Source organism: Mauremys reevesii, linkage group 2 (genome assembly GCF_016161935.1).
Source record: "Mauremys reevesii isolate NIE-2019 linkage group 2, ASM1616193v1, whole genome shotgun sequence".
In the NCBI taxonomy this organism is placed as follows: Eukaryota; Metazoa; Chordata; order Testudines; family Geoemydidae; genus Mauremys; species Mauremys reevesii.
The window spans coordinates 180,028,490-180,047,832 of record NC_052624.1 but is presented as its reverse complement, the minus strand read 5'-3'; the positions used below and the strand labels follow the sequence as shown (position 1 = coordinate 180,047,832).

At 39.3% G+C, this 19,343-nt stretch overlaps 1 protein-coding gene across 1 annotated transcript in view; it reads left to right on the top strand.

The window, feature by feature from the left end:
- DEK (DEK proto-oncogene) overlaps positions 1–18,725 on the top strand; it is a 35,623-nt gene extending 16,898 nt beyond the window's left edge. Inside the window, exons 5-11 of the mRNA XM_039528045.1 lie at positions 818–912; positions 4,814–4,934; positions 9,155–9,343; positions 15,046–15,181; positions 15,674–15,828; positions 16,729–16,797; positions 17,926–18,725. Coding sequence (XP_039383979.1) covers positions 818–912; positions 4,814–4,934; positions 9,155–9,343; positions 15,046–15,181; positions 15,674–15,828; positions 16,729–16,797; positions 17,926–17,937 — 777 coding nt within the window. The 3' untranslated portion in view covers positions 17,938–18,725. The remainder of the gene's footprint in view (positions 1–817; positions 913–4,813; positions 4,935–9,154; positions 9,344–15,045; positions 15,182–15,673; positions 15,829–16,728; positions 16,798–17,925) is intronic.
- The last annotated feature ends 618 nt before the right edge of the window (positions 18,726–19,343 follow it).

The window sequence follows — 19,343 nt, the reverse complement described above, 5'->3', positions numbered from 1 at the left end:
GATCCCTTCCAGTTCTGTGAGATAGGTATATCTCCATATATTATATTCACTTCTGAAGAGCTGCATGTGGCTCCAGAGCCACAGGTTGCACACCCCTGGTATAGATACACCAGGATCTGGAAACTCCTGAATATTATGGTGCCAAGGGCCAGTGTGTGTGCGCATATTGTGGCATTGCTCAAAGAGGGCAGAGGTAAGGTGATATTAACTTTTTTAAAAAAAAAAGGTAAAACAGCACAATCAAAACCAGTCTGTTCTTTACTTTTTATGCTGCTTACTCAACTTATGCAATATACCAGACCAACCAATTTCTGCCTCTTAGGCACTGGCAAAAGGCTGCAGATGTTGGGAGTGGAACCACTATAGTAGTACTTCATAGAGCTGAAGGCCAGCAGTGACCATCAGACCCATCTGATCTGACCTCCTCTAACATAAGCCATAGCATAGCTTGGGTTTTCACACCTCTGAGCGACATAGTTATTCTGATAGAAGTGTGTAGTGTAGACCTGGCCTGAGTAAATTTCGCAGACCTGAAGAAAAGCTCTGTATAAGCTTGAAAGCTTGTCTCAGTATCAGGAGTTGGTCCAATAAAAGATTACCTCACTCATGTTGTCTCAAATACAGGAATACTCAAGTATTTTCATACATTTTACAACACTATACAATGGCTGATCATAATGTCCTAATTCTGTATGCCTTTTTGAATGTAAGCATCTGAACAAACTTTCTCATATAGTAATAACAATTAGCTGAATAAACATTGCTGGATGTAATCTATTAAATTGTTTCTAATGAGACATAATGTGTTCTGTTTTAGGTTGCCTCACTAAAGAAGAACGTGGGTCAGTTCAGCGGGTTTCCATTTGAAAAAGGAAGTGATCAATATAAAAAAAAGGAAGAAATGCTAAAAAAGTAATGACTTCTATAACTATTTTAATATAGCTAAATCATGCTGGTTACACTTATTTTCTAAGGTTTGCTCCAGGTAATTTACATTTTAGGATGAGGGATTGTTTTCTAGAGCTCTGCTTTTTGTCCTTGAGCTCAGCTTAAACAATTTTGATTTCTTAATAGGTTCTAAATATTGTTTCAAATCACATTTAAACATTTCTAAAGAACTAGTTTCATTAGGCATGCGCTCTCTTTAACTTCAGATGCAGGTTTAATCTTAATGGTGTAGGATTGTACTGGAAAACAATTGCTGTTGCGTTTTTTCTAATCTCTAGAAAAAAATTACGTAATGAAGTTTCAACACCAGAGTGGCTTGAACTTCATGTAGAAGGCTTTAAATAATTTCCTCTTGTATTTTATGTAATCTCTGGATGTTAGCAAATGTCTACCAAAAAGCAAAACTGCCATCCTTAGTTTTCTGTAGCTCTGATCTTCCTTTCGCTGTACCACTTGTAAATGTTGGGTTTGGACAATGCAGCCCCCACATTTCTAGGTCTAGTTGGCCCCAGTGCTCTCCATTCCACTTAATTATTTCACGAGGAATGGCAAGACTGCTGTGGGTAGCATGTTGGTACGACCAGTGAGAGACTCGGGTTTAATTCCCAAGGTTAAGCAAAATGCTTTGAGGGCACCACATGTAACTCGTGACAAGGGGTACACCTATATTGTTCACTAGCCCTTATAGTTGAGCAAGGAACTCCTTTGGCTCCAAAGGGATCGCCATTCATCCTTCTGTGTCTGAATGGGGAAGTCCTTTTCAGGGCTAAAAAACATTTCTGGTTATTTGCATATTTAATTGAAGCCTTATTCCTTTCAAATGTATGCCAAGACCTGAAAATATGTGCAAATAAGAACAGTAGCTGCATGTTTCTGCTAGAAATGTAACTGTAAAATGATTGATTTTTAACACTTAAATTTGTAATTAACTCCTCTGTTAAGAATGGGAGAAGTTCACACCTACTTTGTGCTGCTATTTCAGTCTGGCTTCAAATTCAAGACAATTTACTGGCTTATATTTAGAAGTTAGTTCTGGTAAGTGGAAAGAGCAAGCAGACTTTTTAAATTGAAAGTTTTTGCCCTTTACTTTCTTCGGTCTGCAGAAAATCAGTGGAACGACTCCCTTAACTTGCAGAGTTTTGTTCTCTCTCTATTTCTTGTTCCCTAGGACATGCAGTTTTCTAAGAGTTTAATTTTAAAAGTTAGTACTTATCAAATATTCATAGACCTACATAACAAATCATGGCAAACTCTAAAGATGAAAATCTTAATCTTTAACAGGTTGATTTGGAGAACATTTACATTACCCTAGATATGCAAAATATTATAGGGTATAAACACTTTTGCATATTCACACTCGTGACTAATATGAAAAGCAGCTGATGTACGTTTGATCTGATGTGCTAATCCTCTTCAACAAAATTTCCATGTTAATTCTTAAAATCCTCCTTCTCTGAAAAAGCAGTTGCACATGTGTTATTTTAGGTCTAAGTACATCTGATTATCTGCTTGCTCTACTGATGTTTTTACACCCTTCAGCATTGAAGAGTCTATACATACAACTGTGTGGGGAAATTCTACTGTAATATTAATTACATTCTGACTGCAGGACCAAACTCTGCCTTCTGTACACCTTTGCAACCTTGCTATTTTCAACAGAGTTGGACAAGCATAACTGAGTACAATATTTGGTCTGCAGAATTTCATATGGTGAAGAAGGGTAAAGCAAAGCAGAAAGAATGAGCTTGAGCTTCAAACAGCACATTGAGTTTGACAGTACAGGCAACTGGAGTTTTTACTTATAAGCTGAACTTGGTATGGAAGTACTGACACAAATGAGCATAGAATCCCTCGGTGACCTCTTCAGCACTCTTCATAATACAGCTGCACTTTAATACTTACTGTCTTGCACCCTACCAAACATAATTACTTTATCCAGTACAGTATAAACACTTATATGGAGTTATGTAATTAACAAGTAATGTGGAAGTTTTGCATTAAAAGTGTTTACACTTATTCAGAATCATTTCATAACAGACCATTTAATCCCATGTTGATGAAATATTTGGCGATATGTTGTTGAGGTTTTTGATCATATCATGAAAGGCTCTAATATAATGCATACCAACAATAACATTGCTCATTGCCATAGAAGCCTTCATCAGTTTTCTAACTATTGTGAGGTTAAAAAAATCAACACTAATGCAACAAGTGTATTTAAGCTGTATCTACTCATGTTTTCCTTATCAGTACAGCGTATCAACTAGAGAACTTAAGTCAACCCTGTCATAAATATACTTCTCTTTAGCTCTGTAGTGATAGCTTAGAGCAATGGGCGGAGCGGGGGCCAAATCCAAACCATCAGAGGCTTTTGAACGGACCAAAAAAATCTTGTTTTTTGTATTGTTTTCTCTGGAGTCTAGACCTTGACTATATCTTCACCAAAAAATGTGGACCCTGACAAAAAAAAAATAGCTGCTGGGGCTACTACTAATACTTCTAAACCAGGGAGCATTCCAAGAGTTTAGATTATGTCAGCACTAGTAGCTAGGTGCATACGTGTATCTACTTACCATCTTGTCTGGTGGGTGAAGGATTTGGAATGAATGTTGCAAAGGTAGAAACAGACACTTTCTGTTGTCTCTTCCAGTATGATCTAGCCATGATCTAGTCTTGGTTGTCATTCAAAACTCAGTAAGTATAGTGGGAGATAATACTGTTTTTCCTGTTACCTTAAGGCAGGGGTTGGCAACCTTTCAGAAGTGGTGTGCCGAGTCTTCATTTATTCACTGTAATTTAAGGTTTTGCGTGCCAATGATACATTTTAATGTTTTTAGAAGGTCTCTTTCTAGAAGTCTATAATATATAACTAAACCATTGTTGTAGGTAAAGTTAATAAGGTTTCAAAATGTTTAAGAAGCTTCATTTAAAATTAAATTAAAATGCAGAGCCCCCCAGACTGGTAGCCAGGACCCAGGCAGTGTAAGTGCCACTGAAAATCAGCTTGCGTGCCGCCTTCGGCACCTGTGCCATAGGTTGCCTACCCCTGCCTTAAGGACTTTGGGAGCCAAATTAAAGGGACCCTGTTAGGTTCAAAGAAATTCTCGGCTCAAATCTATCTTCATTGGTTATTACTCTTCTCTTTGCTCATCTTGTACAATGAAGCTAGAACAATGAGTTTCACTTTCTGGTTATTCTGCATAAATCTAGTTGCAATTTCTGGATAGAAAATTTCATTGACCACTATGTTTAAAAAAGGCAAAACGTTCTGATCCTGCAAACCCTAAATTGTAACATGACACCCAGCTCTATTGTCTCTTTGTCTACTTTATCAGCAGTTTTGGATAATGTGTTCCAGTGTCTACTGTATATTTGGGGCATGTATAACTGCTGGATGGAAAGGCAGGAGCAATCAGAAGAAATAGTAGAGGCATTTTTGGTGGGGCTTGCCTGCAAGTTTTTTTAATAAGTTATGTTCACCAGACTTGCCCTGGAGTGGATAACTTCGAATCTGGAAAAAAAGTTCTTTACATTGTAACTTTTTTTTTTCTCCTGAGGGAACTACTGCTTATATTGTAGGTGTATTTATATCCCACAGTATATAGGTCTGAATTGGGCTTAAGGAAATTGTTGAGAAGGGAGACTTACTTTCATTTATTCTTGATGCTGACCTATTGACGTAACCTGTGTTTGTAAACATCTACAGATAGGTATACGTGCAAATAGGAGGACTTAAGTTGCCTACCCATGCATGTGTTTGTAGGATCAATGTCTAACCAAAAGTCTCAAACTCACAATACTTAAATGTTAACTTTTTTTTTTTTTAAATAACCTGTTAAGATAATTAAATTTTGTTTCTGTTCAGATTCAGGAATGCCATGTTGAAAAGTATCTGTGAGGTTCTTGATTTGGAAAGATCGGGAGTTAATAATGAACTGGTTACCAGAATCTTAAACTTCTTAATGCATCCAAAACCTTCAGGCAAGGTGAGGCAAAATTTTATTATGCTTATTCATTGTTATGATTCCAACTTGGGGTGGGATGTGGGTAGGAAAAAAAACAATGGGGACATACAATGTTGCCTTATGTGGTATGCTGCTCCTCCTAAATATGCTTCTGCTACCATAGCTAAAGAAGTGGGTGGCTCCTCAAAAGTGAATCTCTTTCTAAATCTGCTCCCATAGTGACTCAGTGTAGCTGACCATAGCAGATCACATGTATGGGGCTGCAGGCTTAGGCAGAAGCCACAAGCTTGATCTTCTTTTCTCTTTTCCCATCATGCTTGGATAGGCTGGAAAAGCATATGTATCCAGCTCATGGAGTTACCATTGGACATCCCTACCCAAGCAGCATGTAGCCTTTTTGCTTTGAGGAACAGAAAGGGAGCTGTGAAATGTGAGCCAAAAAAAAAAATAGAAATGAGGTGGGGGAAGGGAGGAAGACGAGAATGGACAGAAAGAGTGGCAACTGTATCAGGGAATGATGTGAGGGCTCATTGAAGGTGGAAACACCCTTCAACCCATTCATCACAAAGTGGGAGGGGAAGGGGGGGATCACCAGATCACGGCTTTATTAGAACTGGTGTGTGTAACAATGCACTAAAACCAGCTGCACAAAATACTTTAATTAGGCTCCTGCTGTTCCACCTTTTTTTTTTTTAACCTAAGAGCAATACAGAAATAGTCAAAGGCTGTCATTGCTTATCAAATGTCCTTTTATCATAATTGCTACAAATTGTGAAGTCGTATACAGAAGTGAATAAGGAATCTCTCTGTCTATGCTGCTTTTTTTGTTTAGGAAGCAACCCAGACAGCTCCATTTCTGTTAACAGTTAACTTTCCAGGATAGAACAGCACTTCAATAAGTTATCTTCAATGGGGAGTTTAATGTTTGTTTGTCAATAGTTTCCCATGCTTCATAAACTGAGCAAATTAAATCTATCTTCTAATAGCTTCCAGACCTACAAGTCAGTCTAGGTTCTTTCCTCCTTGTGCATCATCTCCCGTAGTAGTAGTAATAATAATAATAAAATCTGCTTTGAATTACTTTTTGTGCAGTTACACTGAAGGCTTTTAAAAGAAACATGGAATCCCCCAATACCATTTTCAAAGTTGCTTTTCCAGGGTAGAACCACACTAGAAGGGATTACAGATTAAATAAGGAGAGAATACTTTAGTGCCCCATACAGAGATGCTTGTTGTTCAAAGCAGAAAATATGGAGCTCTTCCTAATAAACTTTAAATGACCATGTTCGTAGTCTTCAAAGACAAGTGTCTTTTGACACATTGAAGAGGTTAATCTAAAATGAAGCAGACCTCACTAAAATGTACTGTGTGTACTTTCAACCTCACAATGCTTAACTTTAGAGGTCTGCATATTAACGGGGATCAAAATTTTCCCTCCCCTGTTGACATCTTTCTACACACTGTTAAATGAGCTGGTTTGTGTCATTGTGTTGGCAGGCATTGTGAAGTTTGGTGTTAGTCTTAACAGTGAGAACAAAAATTCAACAATAACTGAAGTTGGGCTTTTGTAGAATTCTGGCTGAGGAATTAAATTAACTTTGACTCAGTTTGTAGGGGGAGGAATATGTATAGGTAAAATATGTAATCTGGAGTTTTGTCCAACATGAGGAACTTCCATTATATAGCCAACACATACTGCTGTTTGCATGTGATTCTACAATGTAGATCAGTGGTTCTCAACCTTTCCAAACTACTGTACCCCTTTCAGGAGGCTGATTTGTCTTGCATACCCCCAAGTTTCACCTTACTTAAAAGCTACTGGTTTACAAAATCAGACATAAAAATACAAAAGTGTCACAACACACTATTACTGAAAAATTGCTTGCTTTCTTATTTTTACTGTATAATTATAAAAAATCATGACCCCCCAGGTTGAGAAACACTGATATAGAATGTAAAGCAGTACAAACAAATAAAAAAAAATCATTTTCTATATGAAATTTTAGTTTGTACTGACTTCAGTAGTGCTTTTCATGTAGCCTGTTGTAAAACTAGGCAAATATCTAGATGAGTTGATGTATCCCCTAGAAGACTTCAGTGTACCCCCAGGGGTACACGTACCCCTGGTTGAGAAACACTAATGTAGATTATTGGATGGACATATTTGAAGAAATGTGTAGGTGGTAAAATAATTTACAGCAACACCCATCAAAGTAGCTTCACCAAACGTAAGCGCTAAAACTGTTCATGTTAGGCAGCAACAGTAACCCATTCTTAGGGAATACAAATGTTTATCTAAACAGGGATGGGCAAACTTTTTGGCTTGAGGGCCACATCTGGGTGAAGAAATTGCATGCAGGGCCATGAATGTAGGGCTGGGGCAGGGGGTTGGTGCTGGAGGGGTGCGATGTGCAGGAAGGGGCACAGGAGGGGTGTGAGGTGTACAGGGGGGCTCAGGGCAGGGGGTTGGGGTGCAGTGGGGGCTCAGGGTTGGGATGCGGGGTACAGGAGTTTGGGGTGCAGTCTCTGGCCCAGCGCCGCTTACCTTGAGTGGCTCTGGGGTGGCAGTGGGGCTAAGGCAGGCTCCCTGCCTGCTTTGGCCTCGCGCTGCTCCCAGAAGTGTCCGGCATCATGTCCCTGCAGCTCTTGCGGGGGGAGACTCCGCACACTGCACTCACCTGCATGTACCTCCCCTGAAGCTCCCATTGGCTGCGGTTCCCTGTTCCCAGCCAATGGGAGCTGTGGGGGGCGATGGCTGCAGGTGAGGGCAGCATGTGGAGCCCTCTTCTCCCTCCCCCCCCACCCCCAGCCCTCCCGGGGCCACAGGGATGTGGTGCTGGCCGCTTCTGGGAGCAGCGCGGGGCCAGGGAGCCTGCCTTAGCCCCGTGGCTCCATGGGGGTGGCAATCCTGTGGGCTGGATCCAAAGTCCTGATGGGCCGGATCCAGTCTGCGGGCAATAGTTTGCCCACCCAAACCTAAACCTGTCAGGCAAAGCTCCCTCTAAAAATGAGGATTACACAATGCTCTGAAAGCTATTAAATGCTGACCAGACTGCCAGAGGGAGAATTGTACAATTAGGGGACCATCTACTGAAAATGTTCATCTCTGGTGCTCAAGAATCCTTCTATGAGCACTTAGAGACAAGTCAGGTGAGATGGTAATTTTGCATTGGATCAACTCCTGTTAGTGCAAGAGACAAGGTTTTGAGCTTACACAGAGCTCTTCTTCAAGTCTGGGAAATGTTGTCAGTGTCACAGTTAAATGCTGTCAGCAGAAGGCTTACAGGGTTCTCTGTTTTTGTGACTCAGAGAGGCAATCTTTAATGCCAATTCACAATCAGTCTAGGCATTTAGATTATAACCAATATTTTGATTTGCATCTAAATCAGCTGGAAGTTCAATGTAGCAAATGAAGTGCAGGTGTGTTGTGCTTATACTAACCCCCTTCTAGGCAAGAGGGTTATCACAGTCTATATTAGCTGAGGCTTCAGAATGGTCTTCAACAATAATTCTAAAATACAGTACACTATATATCTTTCTCACCTCCAGAATGAGCCAGTATGCTTGGGTAATGTCTTTATTGGCAAGAAAAAGATGTAGCATTTTTTAATGATTGGCAGAAAAAAATTAGGCCATAGCCATCTAGACATTTTAGTAGGGGTGGAGAGACTGAAAGAATCCAGGGTGCCCTTGTCAAAAATGTTTGTATTTTTAAATAATGGAGCAATACTTAAGATTAAGAGTCTCGCTTTTTAAATCTGAAAAGATATGCCTCTAATTTGAGTCCATTTTTGAGATAATGGGTTGAAGTGATTGGAGGGCAAGATGTTCATCCACAATGAATGACACTGTCTTTTTGGGGGGACAGGGAGGAAATAGACACAACAAACTAAACTCTGTTGTTGGTGCCTGTGGTTTGGGGGAATCAGGTGGACACTATGTGGCTACAATTTTAATGTAATTGTGTTTCATTATGCTCTAAATTGTGGTTTTTGTCATGAACTTAAATAAAACCAATCGCTTGAATTTTTTAAAGTAGTGTAAACTGTTCACTTTAAAATGATGGACCCTAGTAACTGGTGTCTGGGTTGCCAAAAGCACATACTTTTAAGTTTTTTATGGGCCAGTGGTGGCTCTAGCTTTGCTTATTCTTGATTCATATGACTTGACTGAATTTGAAATTTAAAAAATTCTAATGAAATGTTATTACTTTTTTAACCCATACTTTTTATCTTAAACAGCCATTGCCAAAGTCCAAAAAAACACCCAGTAAAGGCGGCAAAAAAGAACGCAGTAGCTCAGGAACTGCACGAAAAGTAAAACGCACCAAATGTCCTGAGATTTTGTCGGATGAATCTAGTAGTGAGGAGGAGGATGAAAAGAAAGAGAAGGCCGAATCTTCTGAAGAAGATAAAGAGAGTGAAGAGGAGGTAAATATAACAAAACTTCCTTTTCAAGAAAAAATGAATGAGTTTGTCTTGCTTAGTTTGTAACTAACTGGTTACATTACTGGAAGGGGGTTTCAATATAGTGTTAGTGTTTTGGTGGTGTTTTTTTTTTTTTTTAAGGTGGAAAGTAAGCTATAGTTAATTGAAAAGATTGCTTCCCATGTGGACAACTTGAGACAGAAGTTCATAAGGTACTATATGTCAGGAAGAGCTGACTTCTTCCACTGTCAGAAATATGGTGTGATCCAAGAACTAAAACTTTGAGGGATGAAAAAACAGAAATCAGAGGACCTGGTTCTGATTTCAGATGCTTATGTGGGTCTTGTAAAATCGGTTGCTGCATGTGATGGACTTTTTTTTTTTTTTTTTAACATCTCTAACAAGCAGTGCGACCCAGGGTAGAAATTTAAGCATTGCCTTTCCTGTATCTCCTGGTGACATTTTATGGTGAAACACTATTGCTGGACTGGGGATTACTGTTAGTGAGCTACAGTTGAAGTAAGCATTGTAGAATTCAGTAAGTAAAGTCACTCCTACTTATCTAGCATTGGTCTTGGGACATCAGTTCCCAGATTCTTGTGTAGTTCTATAGTGGTCCCTCAAATATTAGTACAAAACTAAGCAACCTTAAATGGTTTTCTTCAAAATTTCAAAAGGTGATAGTCCCACTACATTCAATTTTCTACTGTTTTGTTTGTTATTTTCAGAACTTAAATTTTTTCTTCAAACACTAGCATTTTTCCTCATACATTCACAGCTTAAGCTTCCCCTCATCCCTTTCTTCCACCTATTCTCAGAAAAGGTACAAAATGTGGAGTGGCAATACAAGCATCTTCACATTGACTCAACCCTCCAGTATACCAGTGAAGAGACTTCAGGCTTCGTATCCTTTGACACCTTGATTTCTTAGATGAGATCGTTTATTACTGGCAGTTATGGCTATGGGTTTTGTGATGTGGACACCAATTCACTAATTACAGGACTGAGACCAGCATTTCATGTAAGCCACTGAACTACAGGGGATGATAAAACTTCAGCCACTACTGACCCAAATTTATGATTTACAAGTGTGGTAGGCCATATGTTGTCTGAGCTATGGAAGGTAGTTAATCATTAAAACTTTTTGTTGGAAGGCAAATTTATATAACTTCAAAATGAAAGTCATAAAATGGCAAATGATATTCCACCACCAGTCTCCATAAAACAAGATTGGAACTACACATTCTTAATTCTTAACTTGCCACTTTTTGGTGGTACTCACAGCTGGTGAGTTGAAAGAGGGCTAGAGTATTAAAAGCTAATTTATATTTTGTTCATCTGTTCACCAGTACAGTCTTTCTGCTGTGAGGAGAGGAATCTGGCTCTCTGTGGCAGGAGTCTTCTTTAGAAATCCTTTTTCCAAGAGCTCAGCTGCCTATAAAAGATAGGTAAGCCCCACTCACCTCAGTTTTTTGCCTTTCTTCGAGAGGTAGGAGTTAAACCCTCTGTTCCTTCCAAGCTGTCAGGCAAAACCTGAAAACTTTTAGATGGCTGACACTCCTAAGGAGTGTTTACAGACCCACCTGCGAGGGATTATAATGTTAAAGAAATTCAAAGGAAACTTGATTAGCTCATGGAAAAACTACTCTGCTTTTAAAACATTCTACCTCTTATGGCCTGCATGGGCAACTCTGCTGATTGAGGGTGTTAAAGGAGAAGTTTCAGCAAACCAAGGGCTTGCGTACATTTAAAATGCTGACGGGGGGGGGGGGTTCTCCTGTCAGCACAGGTAATCCACCTCCCCAACAGACTGTCTAAACTGGGGGTTAGATCGGTTTAACTGGATTTTTCACACCCCTGAGCAGTGTTATACTGACAGAATTTCATTATGTAGACCAGACCCAAGTAAACACGGTCAAGTTACCCCAAATTCCATGAGATTCAAACCAGAGCTGCCCAGACAGTGAGAAGTCAGACACTTAGTTTGATCTTCAAGTTGATTGTAAATTTTCACGAACAGTCTATAGATGAATGAGGCTATAATATATGAAGTTACTGAAAATAAATTGAAATGATGAACCTGCTTGGAACAGAAGCTTATTGACAACTGAAACTGGATGTCTCTTTAGCCTAGTTGTGGCAAAAGGTAGGAAAGAATTACCTATATATTTAAAACAACAAAAAAAGTGGGTATTTTTGTTTTTGTTTTTGTTTGCTGTGTGCTTAACAGCACAATAAGAACTAGCTAGATGGCCCTCATTTAGATAGGCTATTCTGCTCTCTGTTGAGCTAACTGTTGGAGTCATGGGTGAGGAGTGGTTGGGACAGATGCAGACACCTGCATGCTTCTCTTGATTGAGATTCCAAAAAGACAGCTTCTTAGAATTATCAGGATTCAAAGACAATTTCAAGAAAACAATCTGGATTCTGAGGAAAAAACACTTCTCATACGTTATAAGGCAGACTGAGTTCCATTTAAACTTCTAACCTTGCTCTGTAGCCAAACACTTACAACACCAAAGCATTCTAGTTTGAACAGTAACTACTTAAGGATAAGCAGTAAAGAGTCCTGTGGCACCTTATAGACTAACAGACATTTTGGAGCATGAGCTTTCGTGGGTGAATACCCACTTTGTTGGATGCATGTAGTGGAAATTTCCAGGGGCAGGTGTGTATATATATGCAGGCAAGAAGCAGGCTAGAGGTAATGAGGTTAGTTCAATCAGGGAGGATGAGGCACTCTTCTAGCAGCTGAGGTGTGAAAACCAAGGGAGGAGAAACTGGTTTTGTAGTTGGCAAGCCTGCACCATAGTAACTCTAACTCAGGAACCAATCCATGCAACAAACCTTGATGCCAGCTCTGCCCACATATCTACACCAGCAACACCATCACAGGACCTAACCAGATAAGCCACACCATCACCGGTTCATTCACCTGCACGTCCACCAATGTAATATACGCCATCATATGCTAGCAGTGCCCCTCTGCTATGTACATCGGCCAAACTGGACAATCGCTATGGAAAAGGATATGGACACAAATCAAATATTAGGAATGGCAATGTACAAAAACCTGTAGGAGAACACTTCAGCCTCCCTGGCCACACAATAGCAGATCTTAAGGTGGCCATCCTGCAGCAAAAAAACTTCAGGACCAGACTTCAAAGAGAAACTGCTGAGCTTCAGTTCATCTGCAAATTTGACACCATCAGCTCAGGATTAAACAAAGACTGTGAATGGCTTGCCAACTACAAAACCAGTTTCTCCTCCCTTGGTTTTCACACCTCAGCTGCTAGAAGAGAGCCTCATCCTCCCTGATTGAACTAACCTCATTACCTCTAGCCTGCTTCTTGCTTGCATATATATCTGCCCCTGGAAATTTCCACTACATGCATCCGGCGAAGTGGGTATTCACCCACGAAAGCTCATGCTCCAGAAAGTCTGTTAGTCTATAAGGTGCCACAGGACACTCTACTGCTTTTACAGATCCAGACTAACACGGCTACCCCTCTGATACTTAAGGATATGATTTGTGTGTATTTCCTGCTGACTACAGTGACAAAGTTCTCAGTGCTTCTGTTGCCTCTGCAAAGCCAACAGCTCTGAAGCAGTGAGCTGGATTCTAGTCTGATTGGGGCACCAACACAATTAACTAAGTTTTATGGGTTGCACAGGTGTAAATGAAAGTAGTTACTGGTAATGTGGAGAAAAAAAAACAAACACCAAACTGGATTTTGACTCGCATCAAATTGTTCTGTAAATTGTAAATAGTGCAAGACTTCATCACATGCTTAACTTTTGATTTTTCCTTTGAGAAATTCCCAAGTTCATTTGATGCTAAACAGTGTTGTGGGGTTCCATGCTTGTCTCAGTAACTTCCAGAGGGAGTTTTTAGGGCTGGCTGTTAGACTCTGATCCTGTAGACCTAAAACATGTTTAACTTGTGTAAATAAAGCAAACACATTGTTTGTTTGTGTATCATGTATCTTCTATTCACTCAGTTGATTTTGACTTCAGCAAACATGTTGTAGTTTGTCTATTTTTAAAGCATCATAACTTAGCCAGTTGTTTGCATTCATTAATGTAGTTCATTTCTACTAGTAAAAATTCACTCATGTATAATAGTTAGAGGCCATGCAGCCATACTTCTGCCTAATTGAAGGGAGAAGGGATGCTAAGTTGCAGTATTGTGGGCAAGGTTGGAAACTAAAACTAGATTGTTTATAGAATACCATGGTTTGCTTGTTTAGTTTTTAATCAGACTCTCAAGGGGTCTGTAGTAGGGCAGATGGTGCCTAGGGTGTTCTGGAAATCAGATGACATAGCATTGTGGTTGGTGGTACTCTAAAAGGAATTGACTGAAGTATTGGGATGATAAAACTGACAAAGTAAAAGGAAGGTAAGTATAACCTTGTGGAAGGGATAGGAGTTGGCATTCCGTTAATAGTGGATTGCTTTCTAGGTGCAGCACCTCTGCTTATTTTTGGCAGACTGGAGCAATTATGCATACTACTTGCTTTGTCTTAAAGGATAGTCACTACTTAAAGGAAAAATAGAATCTGCTTTGGAATATTCATTGATGGGACACTATTGTATTAAGTGTAATTCTACTCTAAAATTATTAAAAATGGCACCTTTAATTCCAGTGTCTGACTACCATTTATTGTGAACTCAGGGGCGGCTCTAGCCTTTTTGCTGCCCCAAGCACGGCAGGCAGGCCGCCTTCGGCGGCTTGCCTGCGGGAGGTCCCACGGATTTGGCTTACCCACCGGCGAAGCCACAGGACTGGGGGACCTCCTGCAGGCATGCCGCCGAAGGCTGCCTGACTGCCACCCACGCAGGGACCAGCAGGATGCCCCCCACAGCTTGCCACCCCAGGCACGCGCTTAGAGTGCTGGTGCCTGGAGCCACCGCTGTGTGAACTGATCTCCTCATGTCACTTTCTAACTGCCAGACCTACAAATGTAACCAGGATTCTTTCCTTCTGGTGATTCGTCACCAATAAAATATTTTGTATATCAAATTAGATCCTCAGTTACACACACACAATCTTGTTTAAGACTAATGGAGGAGTTCAGGTATGTGGGGATGGAAATTTGGCTGGCAAAAGCTTTATTACTGGTGATGCTGTGTGAGCTGGAAAAAATGTAGCTTTCATGATTTTCCAAGGTGGAACGAGTCCTGGGTATGTTTGTAGGATTGGAGGTTAGAAAGTGCTTCTTGCTTCACAGATAAATTCAGGTTACAATAACCATTGAACCCTCTCCAATTGTAGTCCCTTTTCAGAGTAGAATTGCACTTTAACCAGGCCTATGAAGATACCTGCCTCCAGGGGGAAAAAATGCCATCTAATATCAGACATAATTATGAATGGAGATACTTAGCACAATCACCCAGAAGGCTAGAAAAAGTTCTAGCTGTTTGTTAAAACAGTCAAGAATTTGATTGTCTTGGTTTGAGCTCCAGAGTTTATGCAAAATTAAAATCTAATCTTGAAGAGTCCAGATTTTAATTTCACAGTACCTATGCATATTCCTCACTACTATCAACTATGGTACACAGCTATAACTTGCCAGTATTTTACATCTGAATGTCATTGCAAACTGAATTATTACATGTTTCTTGCACCCATGTAGCATATTGGTGGGGAGTGAGAGCTGTTGTGCTAGAAGTCAGGATTCAATCCATTCTTTTCCCTCCTACAGCAACCAAAGAAAGCATCTAAAAAAGAAAAACCTAAGCAAAAGATGACTTCGAAAAACAAGAAAGCTGTGAAAAGTGCTAATGTCAAGAAAGCAGATAGTAGCACTACAAAGAAGAATCAGAACAGTTCGAAAAAAGGTAAAGGCTTTAGTCTTGTTTTTACTGTGTTGCTTAATTTAGACGATGAGTCTTAAGGTTAACTGTCCAGCAAAACATTGCATACTTTTTACTGCTTCTCTGATGTAGAAATCACAAGTTTGCTTTGCTAATTTAGATTTGAAATATCAGGATGAGACCCCCTCTCTGCTGGGGGGCCTTTGCAAGATCTTTAACAGGACCTGTAGAGTGATTTAACAGAATCTTGTTACCTGGTCTGCAGCAATACTTCAGCCTGATTGATGGGAGAAGCTGAATTGCAGTATTCTGGGTTAGGGCAGAAATTAATACTAGATGGTATTTCATAAACAAAGTGTTTAAAACTAAATCAGCAAAACATGCTCTGTCAGACTGTCAAGGAATAATGTGGGACAGGGTGATGGTGTTCTGTGGGAGATAACTGTCCTGTATTCTTTTCTGGAGGAAGGAAGCAGCAGGGAGATGTCAAACATTCTAATAAAGTAAATCTTCCAGATTTAGAAAGTGAGTCTGAGGATAGTTCAGATGACGAACCTTTAATTAAAAAGTTGAAGAAACCACCTACAGATGAAGATCTTAAGGAAACTGTCAAGAAGTTATTGGCCAATGCAAATTTGGAGGAAGTAACAATGAAACAGATTTGCAAAGAGGTATGTATAATAATTCTACAGCTTTGTTTAAAGCAGCAGTTCTGTTGGTTAACAGAGGGTGCCTCTTTCCCCTCAGCCCCTCTTACCCCACACACCTGCCCTGGCCCTTTTGTGAATTTAGTCCTTGTTTGCTTTTTGTCAAAATGCCTAAAATAAAACAAAAAATTGAATCAAAGTATTTTTTGACTTGCCCAAAATTTTTTTTCAGCTGGACCTGAAACTAAACTTTTTTTCAATTTTTCAGAATTGCCAGCAAGTCGAAAAATCCATTATTTGCCAGTTTAGTGATTATTTTTTTCCACAGTTTGGCTACTGATAGTGGTAAAACAGTATCCGTTTTTAATAACAGCACTATGTCATTGATTTAAAAGACCCAGAACTGTATTTACTGTGGACCTGGTCTTTGTTCTTTTAGCGGCATTCCCTGTAAGTATGAAAGATACTGACAGCCTAGAGCAGTGGTTCTCAATGTGTGGTCCGTGAAAGACTTTGACTTTGAAAACTGACTGAACAAATTTCATTGTGTGCCGTGTGTGTCTGCATCTCTATTCAAAGTTTCTTAGGGGTCCACAAATGAGAGAAGGTTGAGAACCACTGGTCTAGAGAATATAACGTACCCACTGGAAAACAGCTGAGTTGCTTGACCCCAGGGTATTGTCACCCACACACTGTGCTTTATTAATATAAAAACTGTTGTGATTAAAAATAACTGCTACACAAAAACTTTCAAAAACTGAGTTTAAGGAAAATGTGGGAACTAAGGCTTGACACTTCAAATGACATTGTACAGCCTACATTTGGATTATACAACTCCATCTCCTCTGCACTAAAGTCATGAAGTTAATATGTTTTAGAAGTAACAGACTTCTCACTCACACTAGTTCTTTTGTATTGCTTTAGGTATATGAAAGTTATCCCAGTTATGACTTGTCTGAAAGGAAAGATTTCATCAAAAAGACAGTTAAAGAGGTAAAAACTTATCTGAAAAAAAAATGGTATTTTTTTAAACCTCTATCAGAAGTTGGGACACTATATAGTACTAGTTTCAAAAAGCTTGGTTTTAGTATGGGAAGTGACCAAAAACATTTTTCGGGCCAACCTTGATTCACGAGCTGGATCTTTGCCCTATGTGCTCTTCATCTAAAAGCTGGTACAGTCTCTTTTTTCTTAACAGTCAAACCTGAACTCCACTCACATGTGGATTGAATAATTTCTTTATCTTTAGGAAATATGAGTTACTATTGAGGAAGAACTAAAATAATAAAGCCACCATGGCCTCTATTAATCTAACTAGCATAATTAATAATGCACAGCTCTGAAAGGGCCAAATCGTGGCCTAGGCCACACAGCAATTTAGGGATCCAAACACTGGCTACTTGCATCATAGGTAATAGCACAGGAGAGAACACAAGCTTCACGGAACTGCTACGTCCCCTCTCCATGCAGCTGTGTGGGAGTCGGGAGAGAGCAGGCAGAGCTGTGGCTCAGGACATATCCCCAGCCACACACCTGGTTGGGAGAGTTATGATGCTGCCTTGAAGAGAGGACAGTGCATCTGATGTAGACCTCGTACTCCTGCCTCACAGCAGTAGGGGAAACAGGAAGGAAACTGACTCCCTGAATTGCAATCTAGCTTTCTTTAGCTGCTACAGCAATATGCCACCCTTAATGCAGAGCTTATGATCCAGCCCATAGCTAGTAATGCTTAAGAATAATTTCAAGTGCATTCATTTTGTTTCTCCCTAAAATAAAAATGGGATGAAGGGAATCAGTACTTCTGTTAGTAAGAATGCAGAAAAATTGTAAGTTATTTTCTTTTATTTCAAACCCTCTAATCCAAATTACAGATGAATCAAAATAATGCATATACCTCAAATGTCATGTATGCCAGCTAAAACACAGTAGAATACCCTATCACGAGATGGCACTGAAGAATTTTATTTGTGGTGGCACTACCATGTAAATGGGATGGTTGAGAGAAGAGCATAATCTTAAATATTTATTAAGATAAACACTGTTCAAGAACATGCACAAAAATATTAATATTAGACTGGTGTGGAATTGATTAAGGCTAAAGAAGAAACTGTCTCATTTCAGTTGATTTCATGATCTAATTTGACTGGAGGAAATGAAAACTGCTGACTTACGTTCCCATGGATTTGAAGATGATAGACACCAGCAAAAAGAATGTTTGTGATATATTATGTTTAGTCAGCGCTGATTCTGCGGACCGAGTATCAGTGTAAATTGCTTTGTGTACCTTTTTAATAATTGCATTTGATGCAGGTTTTAGTTAACTTGCTTAATTTTTTTTTTTTTTGCATGGCAATAAATGTTCCCTTTTTATAGTTTTGTACATTTTGAATTGCTTTGTAGTAGTAGATTCATTAAGACATCATAGCTTTTAATGTGCTTTAATACCTTTTTTTTTTAAGAATCAAGTAGGACAAAAGTTGTTTAAGTGTTTGCACATATACATGCAGAGATTGTCTGGAATATTGCAGTATTGGGTTATACAAATATTGAATACATATCATTCTGAAAATCTCAAGCTAGTGTTTATATTCTGATTTACATGCTATAAATTCAGAATACTCAATCTACATTACTGTCTTGCATGTGTATGCACTGAGAACCATCAAAGCATGGTTACTAATTGGCAGATATTATTTTTGTACTTTTAAAGACTCTGTATATAAAGTTATTGCAGATTTCTGTTGTGCAAATCAGTTTTTTAAATCTCTATATTAGGACTTAAGACATTTCAGTGTTCAGCAGTGATGCTGGGATGAAAAGTGGGAGGCTCCATAAAAGTTTATACAAAAGTTTGAAGTTTTACTGTTTGTCCAATCTTGCCTTGTAAGGAAGATTTACCTGTAATTTTATACTTAAGCTTTTCAGTGTTTAACTTTATATAAAAGGCTACAGCTGTATTTGTTCCAATGGCTTGACCTAATACATTAATAAAGTTCAAAGTGAAGGCTATAGGGAGGGAAAGTATCTGACTTGATAATGCTTATTTGGATATTGGACTTTATGGCCAGAAGTAGGTGCCTAAATTGATGAACACCTGACAGGCTTAACTGAAAATAATGCCTCAAATTTAAAAGCTCAAGTGGGATAGTACTTAATCATTTACTTAAGTGCTATTCCAAATCAGAATGCTTTTCTAAATCTGAGTTTAAATATGGTCTATGGTACATGGTACTGCTGTGTTTTTGTTTGAGTCGTTGTGGCACCTTAGACTAAAATTTATCTGGGCATAAGCTTTTGTGGGCTAAAACCCACTTCATCAGATGCATGGAGTGGAACATACAGTAGGGAGGTATAAATATACAGAATATGAAAAGATGGGAGTTGTCTTACCAAGTGGGGGGTCAGTGCTAACGAGCCAATTCAGCTTAAGTTGGAAGTAGGCAATTCTCAACAGTTAACTCTTTCCACTCCTTGTCATCTTTTCATATGCTGTGTATTTATACCTCCCTACTAGATGTTCCACTCCATGCATCTGATGA